Below are 21,376 nucleotides of genomic sequence, written 5' to 3'. Positions count from 1 at the left end.
GTGAAGGAGAAAATTAGAAAATTATAAGACAGAATGGGAGATGAAGTTTCAGAAGCTGGTAAGATAGCTGAAATACATGATATTATTAGGTCTTAAATATATTTATAAAAGTGAAAATTTTAAAACATGTTTTCTGACTTTGGCTCTGTGATTTTAAGACTGAAATGAAGACATTAAATCTGGACAAAGAAATCACCAATGGTAACAGCTAGGTTATAGCATGAAGGATTAAAAAGAAAGACCAGAAATCAATAGCCCAGGGAAGATATTCATGGTAAGTTGAATAAGTCTGGGTGAGATCATTTGAGTGGCAATGAATCAGAATGATACCAAACATCCCTAAATTTGGCAGAGGGCATATATATATATATACTATATATATACTATATATATATAGTATATATATAAAGCAGTCACTGCAATTGATCATCTGCTTTTTTAAAGGCATTCCTGTTCAGGGACATAGAATGGGGACTATAAAGACGACAGTACGAATTTTTAAAGTAACTTGTGTCGCAGACTTTACTAACATGTGTTTGGCTGGGTATCCTATTTTCTGGCACAGTATAGAAAACAGAGGGAGTTCCCCCCACGAGCAACTGCAGTACCAGCTGTTGCCCTAAATATTGTACCTGTTCATGACGGCGATGACTTTAAAGCCAGGTTTCAAGCTTAGGGAAAATTTTACATTTTGTACATCAGCAAACATTGCTATCGGATTTGTAAGTCTAGTTACAGCATTTACACACACAAAGAAGGGAGTTGATGAGGAACGTACTTCAAAAGGAGTAATAGTAACAGATTCATTTCTTTAAAAATGTAAAAGACAGGGCGCCTGGGTGGCTCAGTCCGTGAAGCGTCTGACTCTTGATTTCGGCTCAGGTCATGATCTCAGGGTTGGGAAGTCGAGGCCCACGTCGGGCTCTGCACTCAGCTCTAAGACTACTGGTCCCTCACCCTCTGCTCCTCCCCCCACTCATGCGTGCACATGCTCTCTCTGTCTCTCTCTCAAATAAATACATTTTTAAGAAATAAATAGAGATGTAAAAGATGACTATCTTTAATAAGCCTTAACAAACCTACAGCACTTCTAAAGCCCAGAAAACATAAATGGCACATGTGTATGACAATATCCCCAAATAATATTATTTAGAAAATATGTAGAAATTTGTATGACAGTATTCCCAAATGATATAATTTACACATTTAACCCAATAATTTATTAATAGTTTAAGAATTAAAAAAGAGGAAGAGATATCAGAACATTAGATCATGACTTGAATATCATGAAGAAAAAAGATGTCCTTTTCATTGGCACCGGAGGCATACATAAAAGACAAATAAATTGAGAGCCAACGTTAAAGTACTTTTTTTTTTAAACTAAACATGGAATGTTCTTTACCTGTAGTAGTGAGACAGTCATGGATCCTTTCAGAACCACCTGCAGCCTAGAGAAATGAGACACTAGAGAAGGATAAGCATCAGTGAACTTAACAGCCTTAACATATTCTTCCATGTTTCTTTGGATAGTCCTTCAGTGTTTTTTAAAGCAGTTGTTACTTGGTATCAACAAACTCTTCATGGACCAAACAGTACCAATTCCTCTTAATTATTCATGTTTGGTCATTTAAAACAATACAGTAAATATGTGTTGATCTGTAATCTGCAAGAATGACTTTGCAAGCAGCCTGATTTTGAACAAGAATTTCTGTGAATAATAAGGCTATTAAAACTAAAAACATAACTGTATTTGATCCTATGGCAGGCATTACAAACTACTGGGTAATGTACTCATTTCTAATGAAGGGGCCTGAGAGAATCAACAGTCTCCAGGCATCTGTAAGCATTTGTCAAGTTGATTCCACATTCCAACTTTTACTAACATTAGACTCACAACGTTGCAGGGATTTCTTATCAGTTATTCATGTGTGGTTGGTGTGATGTTCCAGTTGGACATACTCTGGGCTTTACATTTTGGAGTTGTCAGTGTTCTCAAAGCAAAGCCAGAACCTTTCATCCCTGACTTTGATAAAAATGACATGAAATATCAGTACAAGTTGTAAGCTGAAAGAGAAAAAAAATCTAAATAAATAACTTCCCAAGCCTCCTGGCTGGCAGGTTCTATTGATAGAATATCTCCATCAAGGAAAGTATGTGCATTATGCTATGATTGGTTGATAGCACCATCTTTGAGGTTGTTTGGGTCCATTTTGTTTTGGAGATTCTTCAGCAGGTGTTTCTGGGAGTCGTATGTAAGACATCTTCAAATGAGTTCTATCTCATTGTCCATGTGCTTTAATAGATGGAGTCAAGCTATGCTTTTCAAAAGGGCAGGGTGTACTGAGATTGTGGACTTTAAGTTTCAGGAAGCAATTTAAAAACCCAGTGTATGGTTTCATAGAGTAAAGAACTGGAAGTTACTGATCTGTATTTATAAGTAGTCTAAGTAAATTTGAAGAAACAATGACCTTTCAACACTATTAGCAAATAATGACCTAAGTTATAGTATATACATTCAATTCAAAGCTTTACCAACACACCAACCCCAGTTTCTCTCTTTTTTTTTTTTTTCTACTCCTAACCATATAGTCCTCCTATCATCAGAAAAGAGGTAGATGGTTCTCTTGACATATTTTGCCTAGTCAATATAAGGGATCATTTAGTAGAGTGTGTGTTTTGATTTTTTTTTTTTTGGCTAAGCACACAAGCCACACACACACACACACACACACACACACACAATGCACAACAAAACACAACATACCAACTGTCTTATCAGTTTGGTGTCTGTTTGAAACTACTCAAAGAGAAAGCAGTAGAGGGAGTCATCAGAATTCTCATTCTAGTTGAGAGAAAGAAAGAGAAGCCACTGCATATGAGCATCTGTATGAGGCTCTTATGGACGTGCGAAGTCTCCTGGTATCATTGTGGAATGACCCCAGGAAACAGAACAAGTTGGAGCAATCCAGGGGGTCTGACGTTGTCACCATTTCCCTGCTGTTTATTTTAGAAAACAGTCCAAACAAAGCAAAACCTCTCTTCAAAAGAGCAACATCTCATACTTTAAAAACCACCTTGAAAAAGCTATCACTACTCTGGGAATGAATCAGGTTCATTTCGCCTATCTTCTGTCCTCTTTTCAGTAGAGGTGGTACAAAAGGCTTTAGTGGAACCAACCAGAAATAAAGACCTTAGAGCAGGTGGTGATGCCATCTGGCTATTTAAATCAAGGCAAAACCAACCCCTTCCCAGAAGATGAAGTTCTAAAAACTGATGATGTGCAGAGTCTGACTTAATCCAAGGGAGAATAAATGGACAGAGTGGGTTAACCTCCAGTTCTTCTTTAGCCATATTTTTAAGAAATGTTAAACATTAATAGATGGTGAGAAAGAGACTAGAGCAAATGCTAAAGATTGAGTGAAATTTTTTTCTATACTACTGTCTCACCCTAACTCCTTAAGTCAGAATTCATGCCATCATCTGGGAAATAGACCTATCCTTCTTCTGTATACACTTTTTTTTTTAAAAGGATTTTATTTAGACAGTGAGCTGGGGGAGGGGTGGCGGGGAGAGGGAGAGATGATTCCAAGCAGACTGCCCCCACAAAGTGCAGAGCCCGACATGGGGCTCGATCCCATGACCCTGAGGTCATGACCTAAGCCAAAACAAGAGTTGGGCACCTTACTGAATGAGCCACCCAGGCACCCCATCTGTATACATTTGTTGATATGCATACCATTTCTTCTTTGCTAAGTTGAGGATGATCTATTGTCTATGGGAGAGAATTGGCAATGTTTCTCAAAGAGAAGTGGTGGTAGCATTTGGGACAGGAAAATTTTTCACTGGGCAGCACTCTTCCACATAGTAGAGGGTGTTTCACACCCTGGCCCTACCCACTCAGTGCCAGTATCTTCCCTCTCCCACCCCACTGTGGCAATGAAAAATATCCCTGCATATTTCCAAATGAACCATGGCGGTGGGACGTGGCCGCACAGTACCCAAATGTTTGAAAGTTGACCCTCTTCCCTTCCTTCCCTCCTTCCCCTCCCTGTACCTAAAAGGATTTAAAGAAGCATTTGATGGGATTAATTTGCCAAGAGGGCTTTCATTTGCTTTTTACTATAGTCTTGAATCATATTTTTAATTCAAGAGTTTTATAACCTTGCTGATGGCTTTTTCACAAAGCCAAATTTTTAGGTCCCACTTTACATTCCCTAGCTTTCTTCTTTAAGGCCAGTCTTATTGGTAAAGTTGAAATACTTTTTTTTTTTTTTAAAGATTAATTACTTGTCAGAGAGAAAGAAAGAGAGCACAACCAGGGGGAGCGACAGGCAGAGGGAGAAGCAGGCTCCCCGCTGAGCAAGGAGCCTGATGCAAGACTTGATCCCAGTACCCCGGGATCCTGACCTGAGCCAAAGGCAGACACTTGGTTAACTGACTGAGCCACCCAGGGATCATGAAATACTTTCCTTTTAAAGGATTGATTACCTTACACATTTTTTTTATGTACTGCTAAGCGCCTTAAAATTTGTTGTTGTTGTTGTTGTTTTGGTTTGTTTTAAAGCACTGCCTAGTTCCTCAACAGGCAAATGCTATATATTTATCATCTTTCTAACTTGAGGCCTCTCTCAGAACAGAGAATATTCCCATACCAGATGCTGTCTGTTAGGTTAACCATATATGTACTTTTGATACATTTCCTCATTCTGTTTTACCTAAAGTAGGTATTGGATGATGAAACAAACAGGAAAACGTCAGAGAGGGAATGCTGGGTGAAAAATGGGTTAATACTGTGAAGGCCGGAGTGTGAATGTGTTAAGTTTAAGAAAAAAATGAATTGAAATTAAGGAGGAAAAGGATTTTATGAAAGGGCCATGAAATAATTAATTGTTTTGTAGGAGAGGGCCTTTCCATGTAGGCAGAGAATTTTTTCTTCACTTCTTTCTGAAGAGACAGTCAAATAGAGAATCTCATCTCTTAATTAGAAAGAAAAATACTCATCAAACACATCTCATCACTGGAGAGCTAATGATCCACAGCTGTTAGTCTGAAAGGGCAGGCTTTTTTCCTGAACAGTAGGAAGTGTTAATCATTTTGGATGAGATTTCTTTTTAAAATATACTGTAGTTTGCAAAAGAATAGGATATTCAATATTCCAACTTAAATTATTTTTTTGAAGTGTTCTCCCCCAGGGATACTGTCATGTGTTTCACTGAATGATCATTGAATGCAGGCATCTTCCACTGCACTTCAATGAGAGCATCAGTTGATGGGATGATGTGAATCCTCCTGTCCTGCCTGGGACTCTTAAGACCCCAGGCTCAAAGAAAGAAAAATCATGCATGTCTTGCACCTCCTAAGAAATGGTGTTGCTCTAAAATCTTAATATTTTGAATCATTCACTCTACTTGACATAATTTGCCTTGTTTAAATACGAGTGAAAAGCCTTAGCCCACCTTCACTTAGCTTCTGAGTGAAAAAGGGTTGTTTGTTTGTTTGTTTAATCTTCATGTGAAAAAGTAGGGCTTTTTTTATCTGTAAAAATGTAATTGGCTCATTCATTTTCTAATCTCTGGCTGTACTGGAACCTTGCTAACCTCTTCTAAACATTTTTGACAGAAGAAAAGCCCCGTTTAATAGAAACCTTGTGAATAGCCAACTTTTGATTATTCAGAGCCATGCAAGATAGTGAGAAAGGGGAGGAATGAATTTGGGCTTCACAAACCTCATTTTGACCATTAGTTTTTGACCTCTCTGCCATGTGAAACCCTTACCACAACACCTAAGAAGTGGTATTCCATTTCCTTGCAGTAATGCAAAAGTAGTTATCCCAGAGCAGGAGGAAGGAAAGAAATAGACATACGGAAAATCTACAAATTGAATGATCAGTCTGTAAATAATTGATAACCTTCGAGCATCGATATTCACTATAAAAGTCCTCCTTAGAGGCAGTGGAGTACTGATGGAAAAACACACTGTTTTGGGGATCAGAAGACCTGGCTCTGCTACCCAGTAGCAGGTGTCTGTAGACAAGTCTCAAACTTGAGCCTCAGTTTACCTATTTGCAAAACAAGCACAGTAGTCTCTGCCTTCCCAGCTTGCCTCTCAGGACTTTTCCCCTAAAGTTTGTTTTATGTAATGTGATATAAGACATTTGTTAGGATGAATGATTTTATTTATCTTTCAGTAAATTATAGATTTTCAAAAAAGCCACTCTGAATATTTATGATTAAATTTAGATAGCTTTTAAAGTCTAGCCCAAATAGACACGGAATAATTGCATTCTGTGATGTTGATGCTAATGTCATAGGCAAGATACCATTGATTTAGATGAAAGGCATTTGGATTTAAAAGCAAAAAAAAAATTATGAACAGGAATTGATAGTCACAAAACAGCTAGTTCAGAACAAGATTCTTTTATATCTAGGGGCAGATACAGAGGTTGTTTAAAATGGTTAACATTTAATAATGCCTGATTAAGTCTGGAGTTCACAAAATCTGCAGTGTGTGCTAATGCCAATTACTAGAAATAATGAGTTTATGTAAAGACCTGGATTTTTTCTTGTTTCAGCTATTAACAAAAATTTTAACAGCAACCCCTCTAATTGCACATTTATGATTTCCTTCCAACAAAACCCTTTCACACACAAATCCCTCTAAGAAACACACCCATCTTCTATAACTGCTGAAAGGGGATAGTGACCATTCTTGGAGTATTAGTTTATAAAGTCTCTGAATTTTTCAGAAATAATTTTAAGTGTGAAAACATCAAATTGATAATACTTGGACTTACTGAGTACTTTGTGATAAAGTGTTTTCACATACATTACTGGAGTTGTTCCCCACAGTCAACTTGTGAAATAGGCAGGTGTTACCATTTGATAAATAATAGAATCAAATAAAAGAGAATAACTGACTTGCTCAAGGTCCTGTGATGATCAAATAGCAGAAATGGATCTAAAACCACTTCTTCAGTCTTCTGGTCCAGACCATATTTATTACAGACACCATTGTCTCCTTGGAAAAAGGATATGTGTCAGTTAGCTTTTGCTGTATAACAAACCACCCCATAATTGTAGCTTAAAGCAACTACCACTTATTTAGTGATGATTCTGTGGGCCAGCACTTTGGACCAGGTTCAGTTTGGGTCTGGAAGTATGGGCAGGATAAATGCTGGGACTTTTATGGTTTGTATTTATATTCTGTGAATGTGTCAGGGATTTTTTTTTTTTTGAATCGCTCCTTGATTTCTTTTTCTACCCCATTTTAGCCTGTTATGATATCTGACTTTTTTCTCTCAAACTTAGGAGTAAGTGGAGTCAGGACCAAGGATAGATCCTATATTGTCTCGGCTTTCCTGGGGTTTCTCTGAGATATCTTTCACATGCTGCCCTAGGAGGACACTGAGGACCTGGTCTTGGGTGTTATCTTGGTTTTTTGTAGGAGGAGAGGCTCAATCTCAGTGCAGGTGGTCCCTGAGAGAAGGGAAGCCTGAGTGTGGAGACAATAAGCTAAAAGGCACCCTCCCTCCTCTGAGGGCTCTCTTTATTGGATAATCCTCTCCTGCTAATAATTATTATAATAACCACTAATACTATAATCCAGAGACCATGTCATATCTTAATTTTGAACATCAACTATTGTGTATCACATAGTAATGTTCAATAAGTATAGTTTATTGTTAATCGGTGTTTGTTCTTTTTTACTTTGACCTTTTGAAATCTCCAGTTAATTATTGAGGAAGAAAAAAAATGAATGCTTTTGTATTTAGAGTTTATCCAAAGCTCTCTTGTTTTTTTAAAAAAGGTATTCTCAACAGCAGAGGTCCCTTACCTAATTACCTAAATATTAGATTCTTAAAGAAAACAAAATAGGGAAGATTATTTTTCCATTGCCAAGATCCATGAAACTAATCCAATTCTACCATTTTTTTTTGTTGTTCTCTTCTATATCTTTCCCCATCTTATGTTCTGGTGCCTGTGTTGTTGTGCATATAAATACCACAGGTATTAATTAGACATGCCTTGTCAGTTCTGAGTGCTGTATTTTAAGAAAGCTATTGCTTTTTAATGGATTTGGATGTGGTGAGAGGATGATGTCCACAATGGAGACGTGCCCAGAAATCATGCCTTGTGGATTAGTGCTTTAAGCAACTAGTGATGTTGTATCTAGAGAAGAAAAAGGCATGATAGGTGTCTTGATTACTTAGTTATCACCTAGAAAGTGTATTCTATGCAATACCTGTCGTCCAACTAACACTAACACATAGACATCCCCAGTAACTTTATTCTGAGTGACATCAGAACTCTAACACCAGTGAGTGGACATTACAGGATAGAATATCTGTGCTTAATAAATTTAAAATAAATACAATTGGTGACATTTAGCTGTGGAATCATCTGAGTCCCATCCATGAGGCCAGAACACATCAAGTCAAGTGAACGGCCTCAGAAGAGGCAAACATAGAGTAAGGTCCAAAAGGAAAGATGGTAGTCAGACCATAATATACTATAAAGCTTATGACTGCATGGCCAGAATGGAAAGAGAATCTTTCTATGCCTCAGGGAGAAATTGGTTAGTGGCATCCCAGGTTGTAATTCTGAATATATTTTCATGAATTTACTTGATGTTACATAGTGGCTATATAGTACTTTTACTGAAACAATAATTACGTAGATTTATGTTAAAAGAACCCAGTACCCATTTATTCATTAATGCAGCTAATATATATTTATTGAACACCTTCTATTCCTAAGCACTCTTCTGGGCTCTGGGGATAGAACAAGAAGAAAAAGAAAAAGTCCTTATCCTTAAAGAGCTTATATTCTAGTAACCACCTAAATTTTGCAAATGTATAAAGAATTAATATGGCTTCTAGCCAAAAATAATTTTCCCTTTTACATGTGTTTGTGTCTGTCAGATTTGCCTTAATTAATTTCCTGAATAAAGGATTATCATTTAAAAATACATTTTAGTAGAATAATCATAGCCATCAATTATAATTTGTATCATCTTTATATATATTGCATAAATTTCAAAAATTAAATAGAAATATTTTATTTTTCTGGAAATCTTTCTACTTATGAAAGTAAAGATGAGGCTCATGTCTCATGCATTGATACATTTGAGGTTTTTCTTATTCAGGAACTTGAATCTATAGTTACCATGTAATTCTATCCAAAAGTCATTTCTTGGGTTACTAAATCATTATTTGTGGGTGTCCATCTGGGTTATGAATATCCCAAGAATTCAGGATTTAATGTCACATTAAAAAAAAAAAAAAACAGATGTCACAGTAATGCCATGAAGTCATTTTAAATAGAAGGGATGTTAAAGGTTATCGGGTCTATAGACCTGTGTGTTTAGAAATGAAAACACAGAGGCAGAGTGACTTTCTAAGGCCTGGAATCTGTCTTCTGGTCCTTAAGCTATGGGTTTCTCTACCCCTCCGCACAGGCTGATTTTCTCCACCATCTTATTAGACTGTATATTGGCTAAAGCGTATTAAGAAGGCTGTAAAGAGTCAGTGCTGCCCTGCCTGACATGAGTGTTCTCAGGGCGCTGCTCCTAACCCTCCTGGCCTGTCAAACGCCTGATATCTGTGTTACCCCAACCAGATGGCTCAAATTCCCACTTACACTAGGGTTCAGCTAAATCTCAGGAGGCAGATGACTTTCCAGGTTTCAGTAATGGAGTAAGCATCACCTGAGGACCTTAGTCAATATCAGTTAACTTTCTGAATTTCATAAGGTATCGATAAACATGTACACAACAATACAAATATTTTCTGAGCACTTATTGGGTACCATGCACTGTGTTAACGTCCTAACACATTTCAACTCTGGTTCTCACAACCTGTCAGGTGGATACACTTCTCAGCCCCATTTTACAGAGGCAGAAACTGAAGGCAGAATGGTGCCAGAAGTGATGGGACTAGTCAGCATTAGGGATGGAATCCAGCTCTTCGGTACCTCCATGAAATCATTTGACTTAATGTTGCCTTGTTTGGCACCTGGAGCCACAGACTCAGAGAGTTTAGATGATCTCTTCAGGATTATAAGAGGGGGGATGGGTGCAAGGGCAAGTCACACTTTGTACACAGTGCTGCTGATTTTACAGTGCAGATGATCTTAGGATGGGTCCTCCTGCCAGGCTAAGTGAGTTCTTAATCTAATATTTGTCTTACAATTAAAAAATAATTCACATAGAGAGTTGGTAGTTTTCAAAGATAGTAGACATAGACATTTAAAAATTTCCTTTGACAAAGTTATTCTATTTTTTAAATAGCTGTTTGATTTCTATGGTGATGCTAAATGTTAAGCCAACCTATTTTTACACTTATTGGTAGCAGTGTTTTTATTCATAATGTGAGATCTTTGGCTCACTGGTGCAGACTTGGTATTTTCATCTGCCTATTATGCGTGTTGCATTGTGAGATTCAAAAAAAAAAAAAAAGCCCGTGATATTAAACAGTGATTCATTCTTTATCATTAAGGCAGATAGACCAGCTATGTCTGACAATGTAGTGAAGCTCATTTGGCAGCCTTTTTTTTAAAACTCTGTTTTGTCCAACCTGACCATAATTTCACTAGACAAGAAAAATTAAAATTACCCTGTTGATAGTGTAATGATACCAGTTTTTCTTCATAGAAATTAAATTAAAAATCCTAACAGTAACTTTCCAGGGGTCAGTTGTGCTTTTAGAAAAATGCCTAACAAGTTCTCAAGGCTTTGTTTTCAAGATAAATCCTTCTGTTCTGAAGCATTTAGTTTTGCACTTTTGAAGTGGGCTATGGATAAGAGAGTCCATTTAATGAAAGTCAGAGTTGACTCATCTTTTTCTCTCTCCTCCTCTAGCTCTTTCTCTTTGTTGTCTGGAACTTTGAGCTCTACATGATACCACTGGTTTTGTTGTTACTGTTGACATGGAACTACTTCTTGATAATATCAGGGAAAGATAACAGGCAACGTGATACAGTAAGTTTCTGCTTTCTTATTTGTATGTGTTTTTGTTCTTATTCCTCGTCCCTCTGACAAGATCAACATTGATTTATTTTTACAAACCAGAAATTCTGTTCATAAATACTGGAGTTTGGAGGAAAGTTTTAATCAATTCAAAACTAACAACTCTTTGGACCTAACATAAGAGGAAGTATTCACCTGTTTCTAACATGACTCATCTTGGTAGGAACTAAAATCAAGAGCATACCGAAGAATGAGCTATGACTTTTAATTATAAATGGGTTATTTGAAATGAGTGTTTCTTTTACTCTCCTTATTTGTTTATATGTCTTAATCTTGAGTTAAGATATAATATCATAAAATTATTTATGATCAGACCAAATGAATGTATTTTATTTAAGACATTTCTCTGTAGTCTGTCATTGGAAGAAAGAAAAGATTGATGATTTGTTGGCCTGGAAAAGTGCATAAAGTATCTTAATTCAATGAACATTTACTGAACAACAGCAAATATCTGTGTTTGTGTCAGGAGTGTATCAGGATTACCAGCTGGAGGATAAAAAGCTTTCATTTAACCTAGGGAAAGTTATACTGAACCCACCTGCCCTCTCTGGCATTTTTGAAAGTTTTTTTAGAGTCTGTAAGACCACTTCTCTCTCAAAAGGAGTTTTATTTTTTGTAAAGATTTTATTTATTTATTTGACAGAGAGAGCACAAGTAGGCAGAGGGAGAAGGAGAAGCAGGCTGTCTGCCGAGCAGGGAGCCCGACAGGGGGCTCGATCCCAGGACCCTGGGATCATGACCTGAGCCGAAGGCAGACGCTTAACCGACTGAGCCACCCAGGTACCCCTCAAAAAGAGTTTTAAAGCAAGAAGTAAAAATAAACCACATTATAATCATATCTCTTTTTCTCTTGCCAACTTTCATTCCCCTTAGATTTTCTCAGTCACTACACCCTTAGTGAACATACAACTTCAAAAAGCTTTCTGATATATAAATGAATGGGATGGAGGTGTCTTCTCCAAATAGGATATTTGCAATTTGATAAATTCATAGGTAGCTTTTGAGAAGAATTTAAAAGTTTGTCAAATGTGAGAATCTATTTGGTAGCTGTTTGTCTTCATCAATGAGATTACATGGATTTTCTCTTTTTTTTTTTTTGCCACTGAGGGTCTACATTTAATTTATAATCAGGAGTTTCTGCCATCTACCATGTCCATAATGGTGCAGGAACCAAAGTTATCTGATCATCAGTTTAATAATATTATATAATACTTCTTTATAATAGCATCATAATGTTTGCACAGACATACCTGTGACATAAAACTTTTCCCTTTTAAGTAACTCAAGCAGGGGTGCCTGGGTGGCTCAGTTAGTTAGGCATCCAGCCCTTGATTTTGGCTCAGGTCATGGTCTCTGGGTCCTGAGATCAAGCCCCACATTGTGCTCCATGCTCAGCACTCAGTTTGCTGGAGATTCTCTCCCTCGCCCTCTGCCCCTCCCCACTGCTCGCATGCGTACACATGGTCTCTAAATACATGCATACATATATACATATGTACATAAAATCTTTAATAAATAACTCAAGCCAAATACACTTCAAATGGTAACACAGGCTGAATATACTTCTTCAGAAAAATTTTATCATCAAAATAAAAGACAAATCCTGATGCACAGCCACCAAATACATGGCAAAGTTGCCAATAACATGCTATGTTTATTTTTCTATTTATTTGTATATATTTGTTTCAGATGATTATAAATTTGAGGGAGGGGACTCTTAGTTCATCATCGTATTTGCCACTTTATCTAGCAAGTGTCTTGCAAGTCTGAAGTGTTGAAAACATTTTTTATAAGGTTTATCAAATCCAACATGAGACTGTTAATAGAGATTTTAATGGTTAGGCAGTATCAACAGAAAAGAAGTTATTATTGGCAAGGATTTTATGTATATATATTTAAATTGCACACTGAGAGACAAACCCCAAATGCCATAAGCATTGGTGTCATGGGGACCGATAGGTACTTTTGTCAATTAATCCAGGATGTTTTCTTTAAGAAAATGGGACTCTCTCAGGCAATTGCTTTTTTGTCCCATTTATTTCAGGGAGACTGTCAAGAGAGAAGAATATCTACTTTTCATTCAGTTGCCTTGAGACAAATTTGCAAATAAGATTATTTGCAAATAGGAAAAAGTGGTAATTTAGTTTCAGCTCCTTAATTCTATGAGGGGGCTTATCGTCAATACTTAGTCATTGGTTGGAGTATTCTTCCTGAAAAATTCTATATCTATAGATTTTGCTTGTTATCTTCTCCAGAATATACCTGCCTTGGCTGGAAAGGGGGAAATAGTAACAGATAATAGATCCTCTTGTGCTTACAATTCTCTAAGAATTTTTATGACTATTGAAAATTACAGGCTATGGAAATTTCTCTACTGCCCTTTTTCTCTTCAAAATATAATTCCAAAATTATATTTACCAAATCTTTTCTTTTAGGCACATCTCTAACAGAGCTCCCTCTTTAGCCATGGGCATTCGATTCCTCAGCACAGCCCACTGTGGAACAGTATATAGTCCAAATTTCATGGGACGCCGGCTCTACTCCATAACTCTCAGTAACTGCCTTTTATTTGCCCAAAACACACTGTCCACATAGTCTGTTCTTCCTGGACACCAGACCAGCAATCACAACACTTCATTCAGTTTTTTATGCAGTGGCTCAGTTGAGACCTTATGTAACTCTTAAATCCATTTTGTCTAATTATGTGTCTTCTCCCATACCTAGCTATGCATTTGAACTTGTTGCTCCTTTTGAAAAAAAACCTGGATTATACCTTGTTGTTTACAGATTACACACACACACACACACACACACACACACACACACACACACACACATCTATGCATATACCTATACATTCATATACACAAACATACATATATATGTAAATCAAGGGAAAGTATTGGTAGGGGCTGCCATGCTGTATCTAATTGACTCTACTCCATAGTGCATAGCACTGGGGGAATGACATTTTACCCTAAGTGCTTTTTGCTATCACCAAAAGCATACAGAATCTTTCAGCATGTGTGAAAACTTTAGGTAATCTCTGAAGTGCATTAATCACACCACTGCGTGATTCCAGAAACTTTCCTGTTTTAAAAGAGAGCAAGAGAGGGAGGGAGGGTGGGTGGGCAGGCAAATTTTCTCTCATGGAAAAAAAAATCATTTGTACGTTCAACTGAGAACATTCAATTAGGATGAAAATGATAAAAGAAAAACAAATCAAATTGACCTTGAGCTTTGTATAGCAAGAGAAAAAAGGAATTAACATTTTCGTGACATAAGAAGGTGAAAGAAAAAAGAAAATACTGTGAAAGATGAAAAGTTCATAGATGGGTAAAAATTCTGTCTTCACCATATGGGTTGAAAGTTGAGATTAATACTAAAATAGGAAAGGATTTCTTTGTGTGTTGGTTGTTTATTACGGAGACCATGTCCTTTCTTGGATACTTAAGATCGCAGGAGCTAAAACCCGTCTTTTCCCTACCATGATGCCTTTTCTGCCTTTCTTAATGAGAAAAATGAGATGTAATCCTTGCCGAGGAAGTTTTGCTGCGTTTAATGAGCTGAACGCTTTGAGGACAGGGTGAGGAAACAGCTGGTGCTGAGGCTGAGGCTGTCGCCTTGGGGGTGCACAGGAGGAAGAGGCATGGTTCGAAATGGTATCTCCCCTCTGCTGTTTCCCAGTTGGACTTGTTAAAAATAAGCACTCCTACATCTGAATCTACCTACACTCACACCATGACATTAGAATTTCTGGCGTGAGAATTGTTAGGCTTTTCTGGGTGGGGGGATGCCTGTTTAATAAATACACGCTTCATTGAGAAATGTTTCTGGCATGAAGGGGTTATAGAGACAGCGGTGTCATACTTGTCTTGGTTTGAGCTGTCGCTCCAAAACCTGAGGGAAACTCCCCCCACCCCCCACCTGCAGTGCCCATTAGGCTTGTACCAACTAACCACATTATAGTTACTGTGGACTGAAATTTTTTAAGTTAAAGAGTAGATGCCGGGAAGTTGCCTTTGCTTTGGGTTTAAAATCCACTGAATCCTCATCACACCCTGGGCTCCCTGTTAGGCACTTTGTTTCATCGGGACCTTCATCTCACCCCCCAGGGAGAGAAAAGCTGATTCTGTCAGCCCAGCCAGTGGGTTGGGTCCTCCTGAGTCAAGTGCCGCCAGGTCTCTCCCTCTGTGGCAAACAAGGGAACGTGCTCAGGTGGAAAAAGTGCGGCCACAAGAGCGCTCCCTTGAGAGGAGAGAATCAAGTCTCAGAGGAGGAAAGACCTGGATTGGCCGAGCAAACCAGGGGTCTCTTGCATCCCCTAGGAGATGGGAGTCATCACTACTTTACAAATAGGGAAACTGGCCAAAGAGGTTTAAGAGCTTACCCAGAGGTGCACAGTTAGAAAAGGCATGCAGTTAGAAAGTAGCAGAATGGGTATTAAGAGTCTGTCGATTGGTCTGAAGTGTGTACTCCTAACCACTGGTCAAATGCATTACTCTTGGGACTGTATTTTGATACATCCGATGTCTCCCTGGACACCTTTAGAGCAAGTTTCTCCCTTGAGTTTTAGAAGAGCCAGTAGCATTAACTCCACCTTCAAGCACACAGATTGATGGAAGACCCTCATTGCCTCCACTCTATTGTCCTCCATATCCTCCTTGCCTTCAGAGAAATGGAACAGATGTTTATGAAGCAACTTCTATGGATCAGGTATCCTGCTAAGCCTTTTTAGACACATCAACTATTTTAATTCTTTACAATAACCTTATCAAGTAGATTATTCTAAATGGTTTTATCATCATTTTACAAACAAGGAAATTCAAAACCAAAGAAGGTAAATAATGAGCACCATAGAGGAAGTGGGATGTGAACCCAGCTCTTCCCTGTTCTGAAGCCCAGGCTACTTTCATGGCATGTGCTTGGCCATACCTCTCCTGAGGGCTTACTTCCTAAGTGTCAAGAGCCTTACATGGGATCCCAGGTAGCCCCCAAATCCTTACGAGGTTCCCAGTGACCCAGGTGACCTCACTGATTTCAAAATTGCTCATGACCTGTAGGATTACCTTCAATCAACCCAGGTGAGCATGGATGGGAAGAGTAAACCAAAGCTGAGAATCCTTCACATTAGTGAAGACAGTCTTTTAATATTTTTGACATACAAAAATTCTTCAAGAGGTATTTTTTAATTACATTTTAAAAGAACATTCAGTTTTACTGTCATGATATTCCTCCCACATAGCCATCTCACTTGCCTAATCAATGGAGGCATTAAAAGACTGAAGGGTAGGGTAAATCAATGAAATCATTCTCTGATTCATGATCTGACTGTGACACAAATTGAGCCAACGTCTGCCTTGCTAAAATACTTTAGTAAATGCTGAAATGTTTTGTTAGCTTCCTCAAATGGCAAAACCCTTGATTCTGCTTTCCCCCGTTAGAATGGTACTTGAATATTGTTTCTTGTTGGATCTGTTCCATGTCGGCCCAGAGTACTTCTTTCTAAAAAGAAAGCTTATGAGGAGAGAATGTTCTTTGCTGCTAGAAATGCTAGTGATGGGACAACTTCGAATGGCCCACCACATACAAGCCGGCCAAGAAACGTCTGCTTATTTGACTTGAGTTCCTGTGAATCCAATAGATTTATCATTTTCTTGGCTAGTTTCAAGGAAGTCCATGGTGCAATAGTTGAATAAGTAGGATATTGAACAAGTGAAACATTGCTAACCGAATCTTGAGGCTCGCCAAAGTGGAGCGGAGAAGAGAGGACTCCATAAGCAAAGCACTTTGAATGTACAGTTAGACCTTCTCTACTTCAATACTTGATCATTCACGGAAAGTAGCATAGACCACAAGCCTCCTCTGTTTGCATCTCAGTACCAAAAAAGACCACATACTTGCTCTTAACAGAAGCAGCACTGAGTCATACAGCCTGTAAACACATCTAAAAATGGATGATCACTTTTTTCTTCTTCCTGCTTATTTCAACAGCAATTTTCTCAATTTTTTCAGAAGGTCACCAGCTTGCAAAAATCTGAGAAGGACCATGAAAAGAACCAGACCTTTCGTTTTCTAACACCATCACTAGCATAAAAAAAAAAAAAGTAGAAACCAACAGCCAATCAGATGTCAGTAGAAAAGTTTATCCCCTATGACTCCTCTCAAAGCTGTTCACCAACTGCTTAGCTGTGCCAGATGATCACTCACTGTATAGATTGGTGTCCCCAGACATCAATGATCATCACCTCATCAGCCTCTGGACATTGACCAACAGATTTCCACAAATTTTCCACACTGCTCAAATGTCCCCTGCCTGACCTCCATGTTATTTACTATCCCCTCAGTGTTGGTAGATGACAAGGCCTTCTACCCGGCAGATTTCTCTCAAACTCCAGCCCCTAAAGCTCTCTGAATTCACCCCCAATTTAGCGTTGCCACATTTAGCAAGTAGAGATACAGATGCCCAGTTAAATTGGAATTTCAGATAAACAGAGATGTTTATCCTAAAATAATACTCATTATTTATCTGAAATTCCAGTGTAACTAGATGTTCTGTATTTATTTGGCAACTTTATGCCAACTGCACCTTGTTTTTTTTATCTCAAGAGCTTTAGGAAGGTCATCTGTTCTGAAATAAAATTCTGATTTTCTGGCTATTTTGGTCTTTCTCCAACCTCTTCAAGCACGGTATGGAAGACAGCCTCATGAGCAGGCCCCACCCAAACCATAGACAGCTGCAGCTTCACCTCCCCTGTATTCCAGCAGAATTGTTTTTATGTTTTTTGGTTTTGTTTTCAAGTGCAGAATGTTTATTGAACAATAGGTGAGGGTCCTGGGTAAAAGGCAAGGGGGTGGGGAGGTGTCACAAAAATGAACCAGACAGTGTCCTGCTCTTTTGTCATCTCTTTCACCTGCAAAACAACTGTTCATCCCTTGGGAGAGCAGAAAACCGAGGTTACGCCACTTGTAAAGACTCCTGCAACAAGGCTGGACCAGAACCCAGTTCTACTTGGTTCCCAGGCCAGCATTCTACCCCTGTCCTCCCATTCCTCAGGCACCCATTCTGCAGGCCCCAAGAGGGCAAAGTCTTGGTCTGTAAAACGCATTAAGAAGCAGGGAAGGAAGGGATGATGCCTTTCTCATCATACAGATGTGGAAACTGAGACCCAGGATAAGTTGGTAACCTCTGCAGAGCCAGTCAATGTGTGCGGGACAGACATGGTGGCCCAGGGAGGGGCTGCGCAGGCCAGGTCTCCAACTTCATGGAAGCACAGGAGCTGCACCAGCCCTGAGCTGTCCTGAAAGGCATGTGCGCTTCTGGGGGACGGACGTGCAGACGGGCGCCATAGCATGGGGCGATGACGTGGCAGGTGGCTGGAGCTCCTGAAGTGCTCGCCCAAGGAGCCGCACACGCAGGGCTTGACGGGCAAGTACGATAGATACATGGTGGCTCTGAAGCCACCAAGGCCGGCTCTCCCAGGAGCTTCATTTTGGGGCGGCCTCCGAGGCTCCTCCTCAAGCTGCACCCGGAACTCGTGAACTCGTGGGGGACCTCGCTCGATGGCCTTGACAAGGAGCAGGCGGTGTCCTGGCCCTGGAGGGCAAGGTCTCACCACTGCCACCAGGGGGCGGGCCGGGCCGGGGGAGGAGCGGCAGGAGCACCCAACGCCCCGCTACCAGCTCCCACCTTTGGGAAAAGGGAAACTTTGAGGGATGGTGGATGTAGGAGACGGGGACTGAGGGTGGACGGGATAGTAGCTAGACTATCTAGAAGTCTCCCTTAAGTCACTGGAAAACCACATGATTTTTTAATGACTGCATAGTTGTCACCATGTGACTACTTAATTTTTTATTAAATGCTTGTATTAGAAATGTTTCAAAGATTTTTGCCATCTCAAATAATGCTGTCGATAAATCTTCTGGCCACATCTTTGGTCGGGTCTCTGGTAACACCCTTTGAGGCAATCGTTATAGGAGAATTTCTGGGTCAGGGTTTGGGTGCATTTTGAGTATAATACTAATTTGCCACCCAGTAAGATTTTAATATTTTATGTATATGTTGCTGGGTAACCACCTAGCATTTTTATCATTTTCCCTGGAGAGCCATCCCTGACTTCCCTCCCACTCTTGCCCCCTACCAGCAGCTTACCCCTGCTGACACATACCCTCAGAGGGTAAATAATCTCGCCCCTCTGACACTCCATATCCCTCTCACTGTATTGTCATAGTCACCTCACTGCAGATCTTCCTTACCAGCCTAAAATTGTTCTCATTGTATCTTGCATTTGTGTATTTAATCCCAGCACAGGGCAAGATGTCTCAGACATAGCAGTGTAATAGTTGCTCAAAAACTGTGTGATGAATGGACAAGTATTTTAGTCTAATCTTTCTTTCCAAGTCAAAAATTGTCTGTTTATGCATAAGTATTTCCATTCAGCGAAAGTTTATTGAACATCTACAGGTACAATGCTAGCTGCTGTTCAAAGATGATTAAGACAGGATCTTTGCCCAGGCCAGTTGGTGGTCGGTGAGGGAAACAAACAACTAAATTGAATGCATGAATATAATAGGTGCACTAATAGAGGTGTGTAGATGATATGCCAGGTGTGCAACCAAAAGATATTTAGATCAGCCCAGATGTCTGTGCATGTGCTGCATACGTAAAGAAAGGGGGTCTGTTTATCTGTGACTAGAGCTCTTATTCCACGCTTCAGTCTGTCCCTTTCACTCCGTAACTCCATGTTTGCCTTTCATACTTCTTCGGTTTATTGGCTATCCTTTTACTCTCTTCTCAGACTGCAGCCAAACTTCAAATTGGAAAGATAAAATTGTAGAATGGTAGAAGATGAGTGTCACCTGTACGTGCCATGTCTGTTCATATAGAGAAAGATGTAAAGGAAAACATTTCTATTTTTAAAAGTCAATTTACTAAAGATCCTCCTTAATGGAAGGCATACTTCTTGCTCTGGATCTGTGAGAACTTAGAAGAAAGACAGAATTTAAAGTTAGTGGTAGCCACCATAGAGGATGCTTATAGTTACTCTCTTTCCTATTTTGCCTAAATCCTCCCCAGCTTGCTCAGAGTCTCCAAAGATGCATGTGAGAATATAACAAGGTAAAGAGGTGAGCTTCGTTCTTCTAGAGGATATCTGTCCTGAAATCTGGCTCTTTTCCACTAAATGAACTGTCTTGGCAACCTTGAAAGCAACCTGACAATCTTGCCCCCGTAAATAACTGATTTTCTCTTATTTAGCCCCCAGATGATCCCTGGAGCCCCCAGAAACTCCTTGAAAAACCAACTTTCTAAACTCCCTTGAAAGCCTTCCTTGGATCCAAAGAATTAATCACCTAGATGGTTCTCCAAAGTGTCCAACCCAAGCATTTCCCTGTATGTCAACCAAATGGTTTTATTATCTCAATTCTTCCAAAAGGTCTGCTCCCACAATTTTGCCATTTCTGTAATTGAAGAGGGGGATGGAGAAGAGGAGAAAAAAATGGGTACTCACAATTATGGCCTCAGTTCTCAGGGTGACTGTGTGATTCTTACTCTCCCTATTTTTAGTGATAGTCTGTTCTTTCTGGATGATTTAGCATTCTTGTAGCTAGCCAAAACCCCTTCAAATTTCATGGTGAGGGAGGTAGGATATAGGGTCAACAGAAGCACCTTGTGGCTGTCTCGTGACCCCCATGACTAGTTTGCATTACTAGTCCTGAGCATTTTGCCCTTTGTAGTGAGTGGTGTTGCCCCAGGGTTTCCTATGATATTTGTGGAGATTTATTGTCCCTGGTTCAGAAAGATGATAAGAAAGAACAAGACCTCCATTAGCAAACTAAAAGTGGAAACCATATGGTATGTCTTTATCTGCTTGTGGAAAATGTTTGTAAATCAGAACTCTGATAGGGATCCAATAACCCTGAGAGTTTTGTATTCATTTTTTTTTTTTAGTGTTATATGATATACATTTTTTAAGAGCATGCAACTTTAAACTCTTTCCACCATCTTATACATAGAACTGCAATGGTCCATGTAGGTAATCAAACTAATATATGCCTTCAAGAGCATTTCCTATCATTTGTTATCATGCAAGGAAAAAATAACTATCATACCATATCATTTATTTTGAAAAATAACCAAATATTCCAGTGGCATGCTTAAATGAGAGAAAGTCAGCTCATCTAAACAAAGTTTCCCACGGGTAGCCTCAAAAACATCTTAAAAAGGACTGTCACCACGACTCATTTCCAGTGGGTAGAGTTTAAAAGCCCAAACTTTGAAATTAGGAAGACCTGGGATTTAATTCCAGATCTTCCCCTTGTTAGCCATGCAAATTTATTCACTCCCCTGAGC

The 21,376-nt window shown here is 39.1% G+C and overlaps 1 protein-coding gene across 19 annotated transcripts in view; it reads left to right on the top strand.

The window, feature by feature from the left end:
* The window catches only part of MCTP1 (multiple C2 and transmembrane domain containing 1), a 504,318-nt gene that overhangs the window by 400,107 nt on the left and 82,835 nt on the right, over nt 1–21,376 (top strand). For 14 of the 19 annotated variants that reach the window (XM_073888239.1, XM_073888198.1, XM_073888212.1 and 11 more), the window contains one exon: nt 10,858–10,977. The exons of the other annotated variants lie outside the window; for them this stretch is intronic. In XM_073888239.1, the coding sequence (XP_073744340.1) occupies nt 10,858–10,977 (120 nt within the window). The remainder of the gene's footprint in view (nt 1–10,857; nt 10,978–21,376) is intronic. 19 annotated transcript variants of the gene reach the window in all.

This window comes from Callorhinus ursinus, unplaced genomic scaffold, assembly GCF_003265705.2.
Source record: "Callorhinus ursinus isolate GAN/ISIS: 27379988/994484 unplaced genomic scaffold, GSC_fseal_2.0 scaffold3, whole genome shotgun sequence".
Lineage (NCBI taxonomy): Eukaryota > Metazoa > Chordata > Mammalia > Carnivora > Otariidae > Callorhinus > Callorhinus ursinus.
This window is presented reverse-complemented; position numbering and strand designations above follow the sequence as displayed.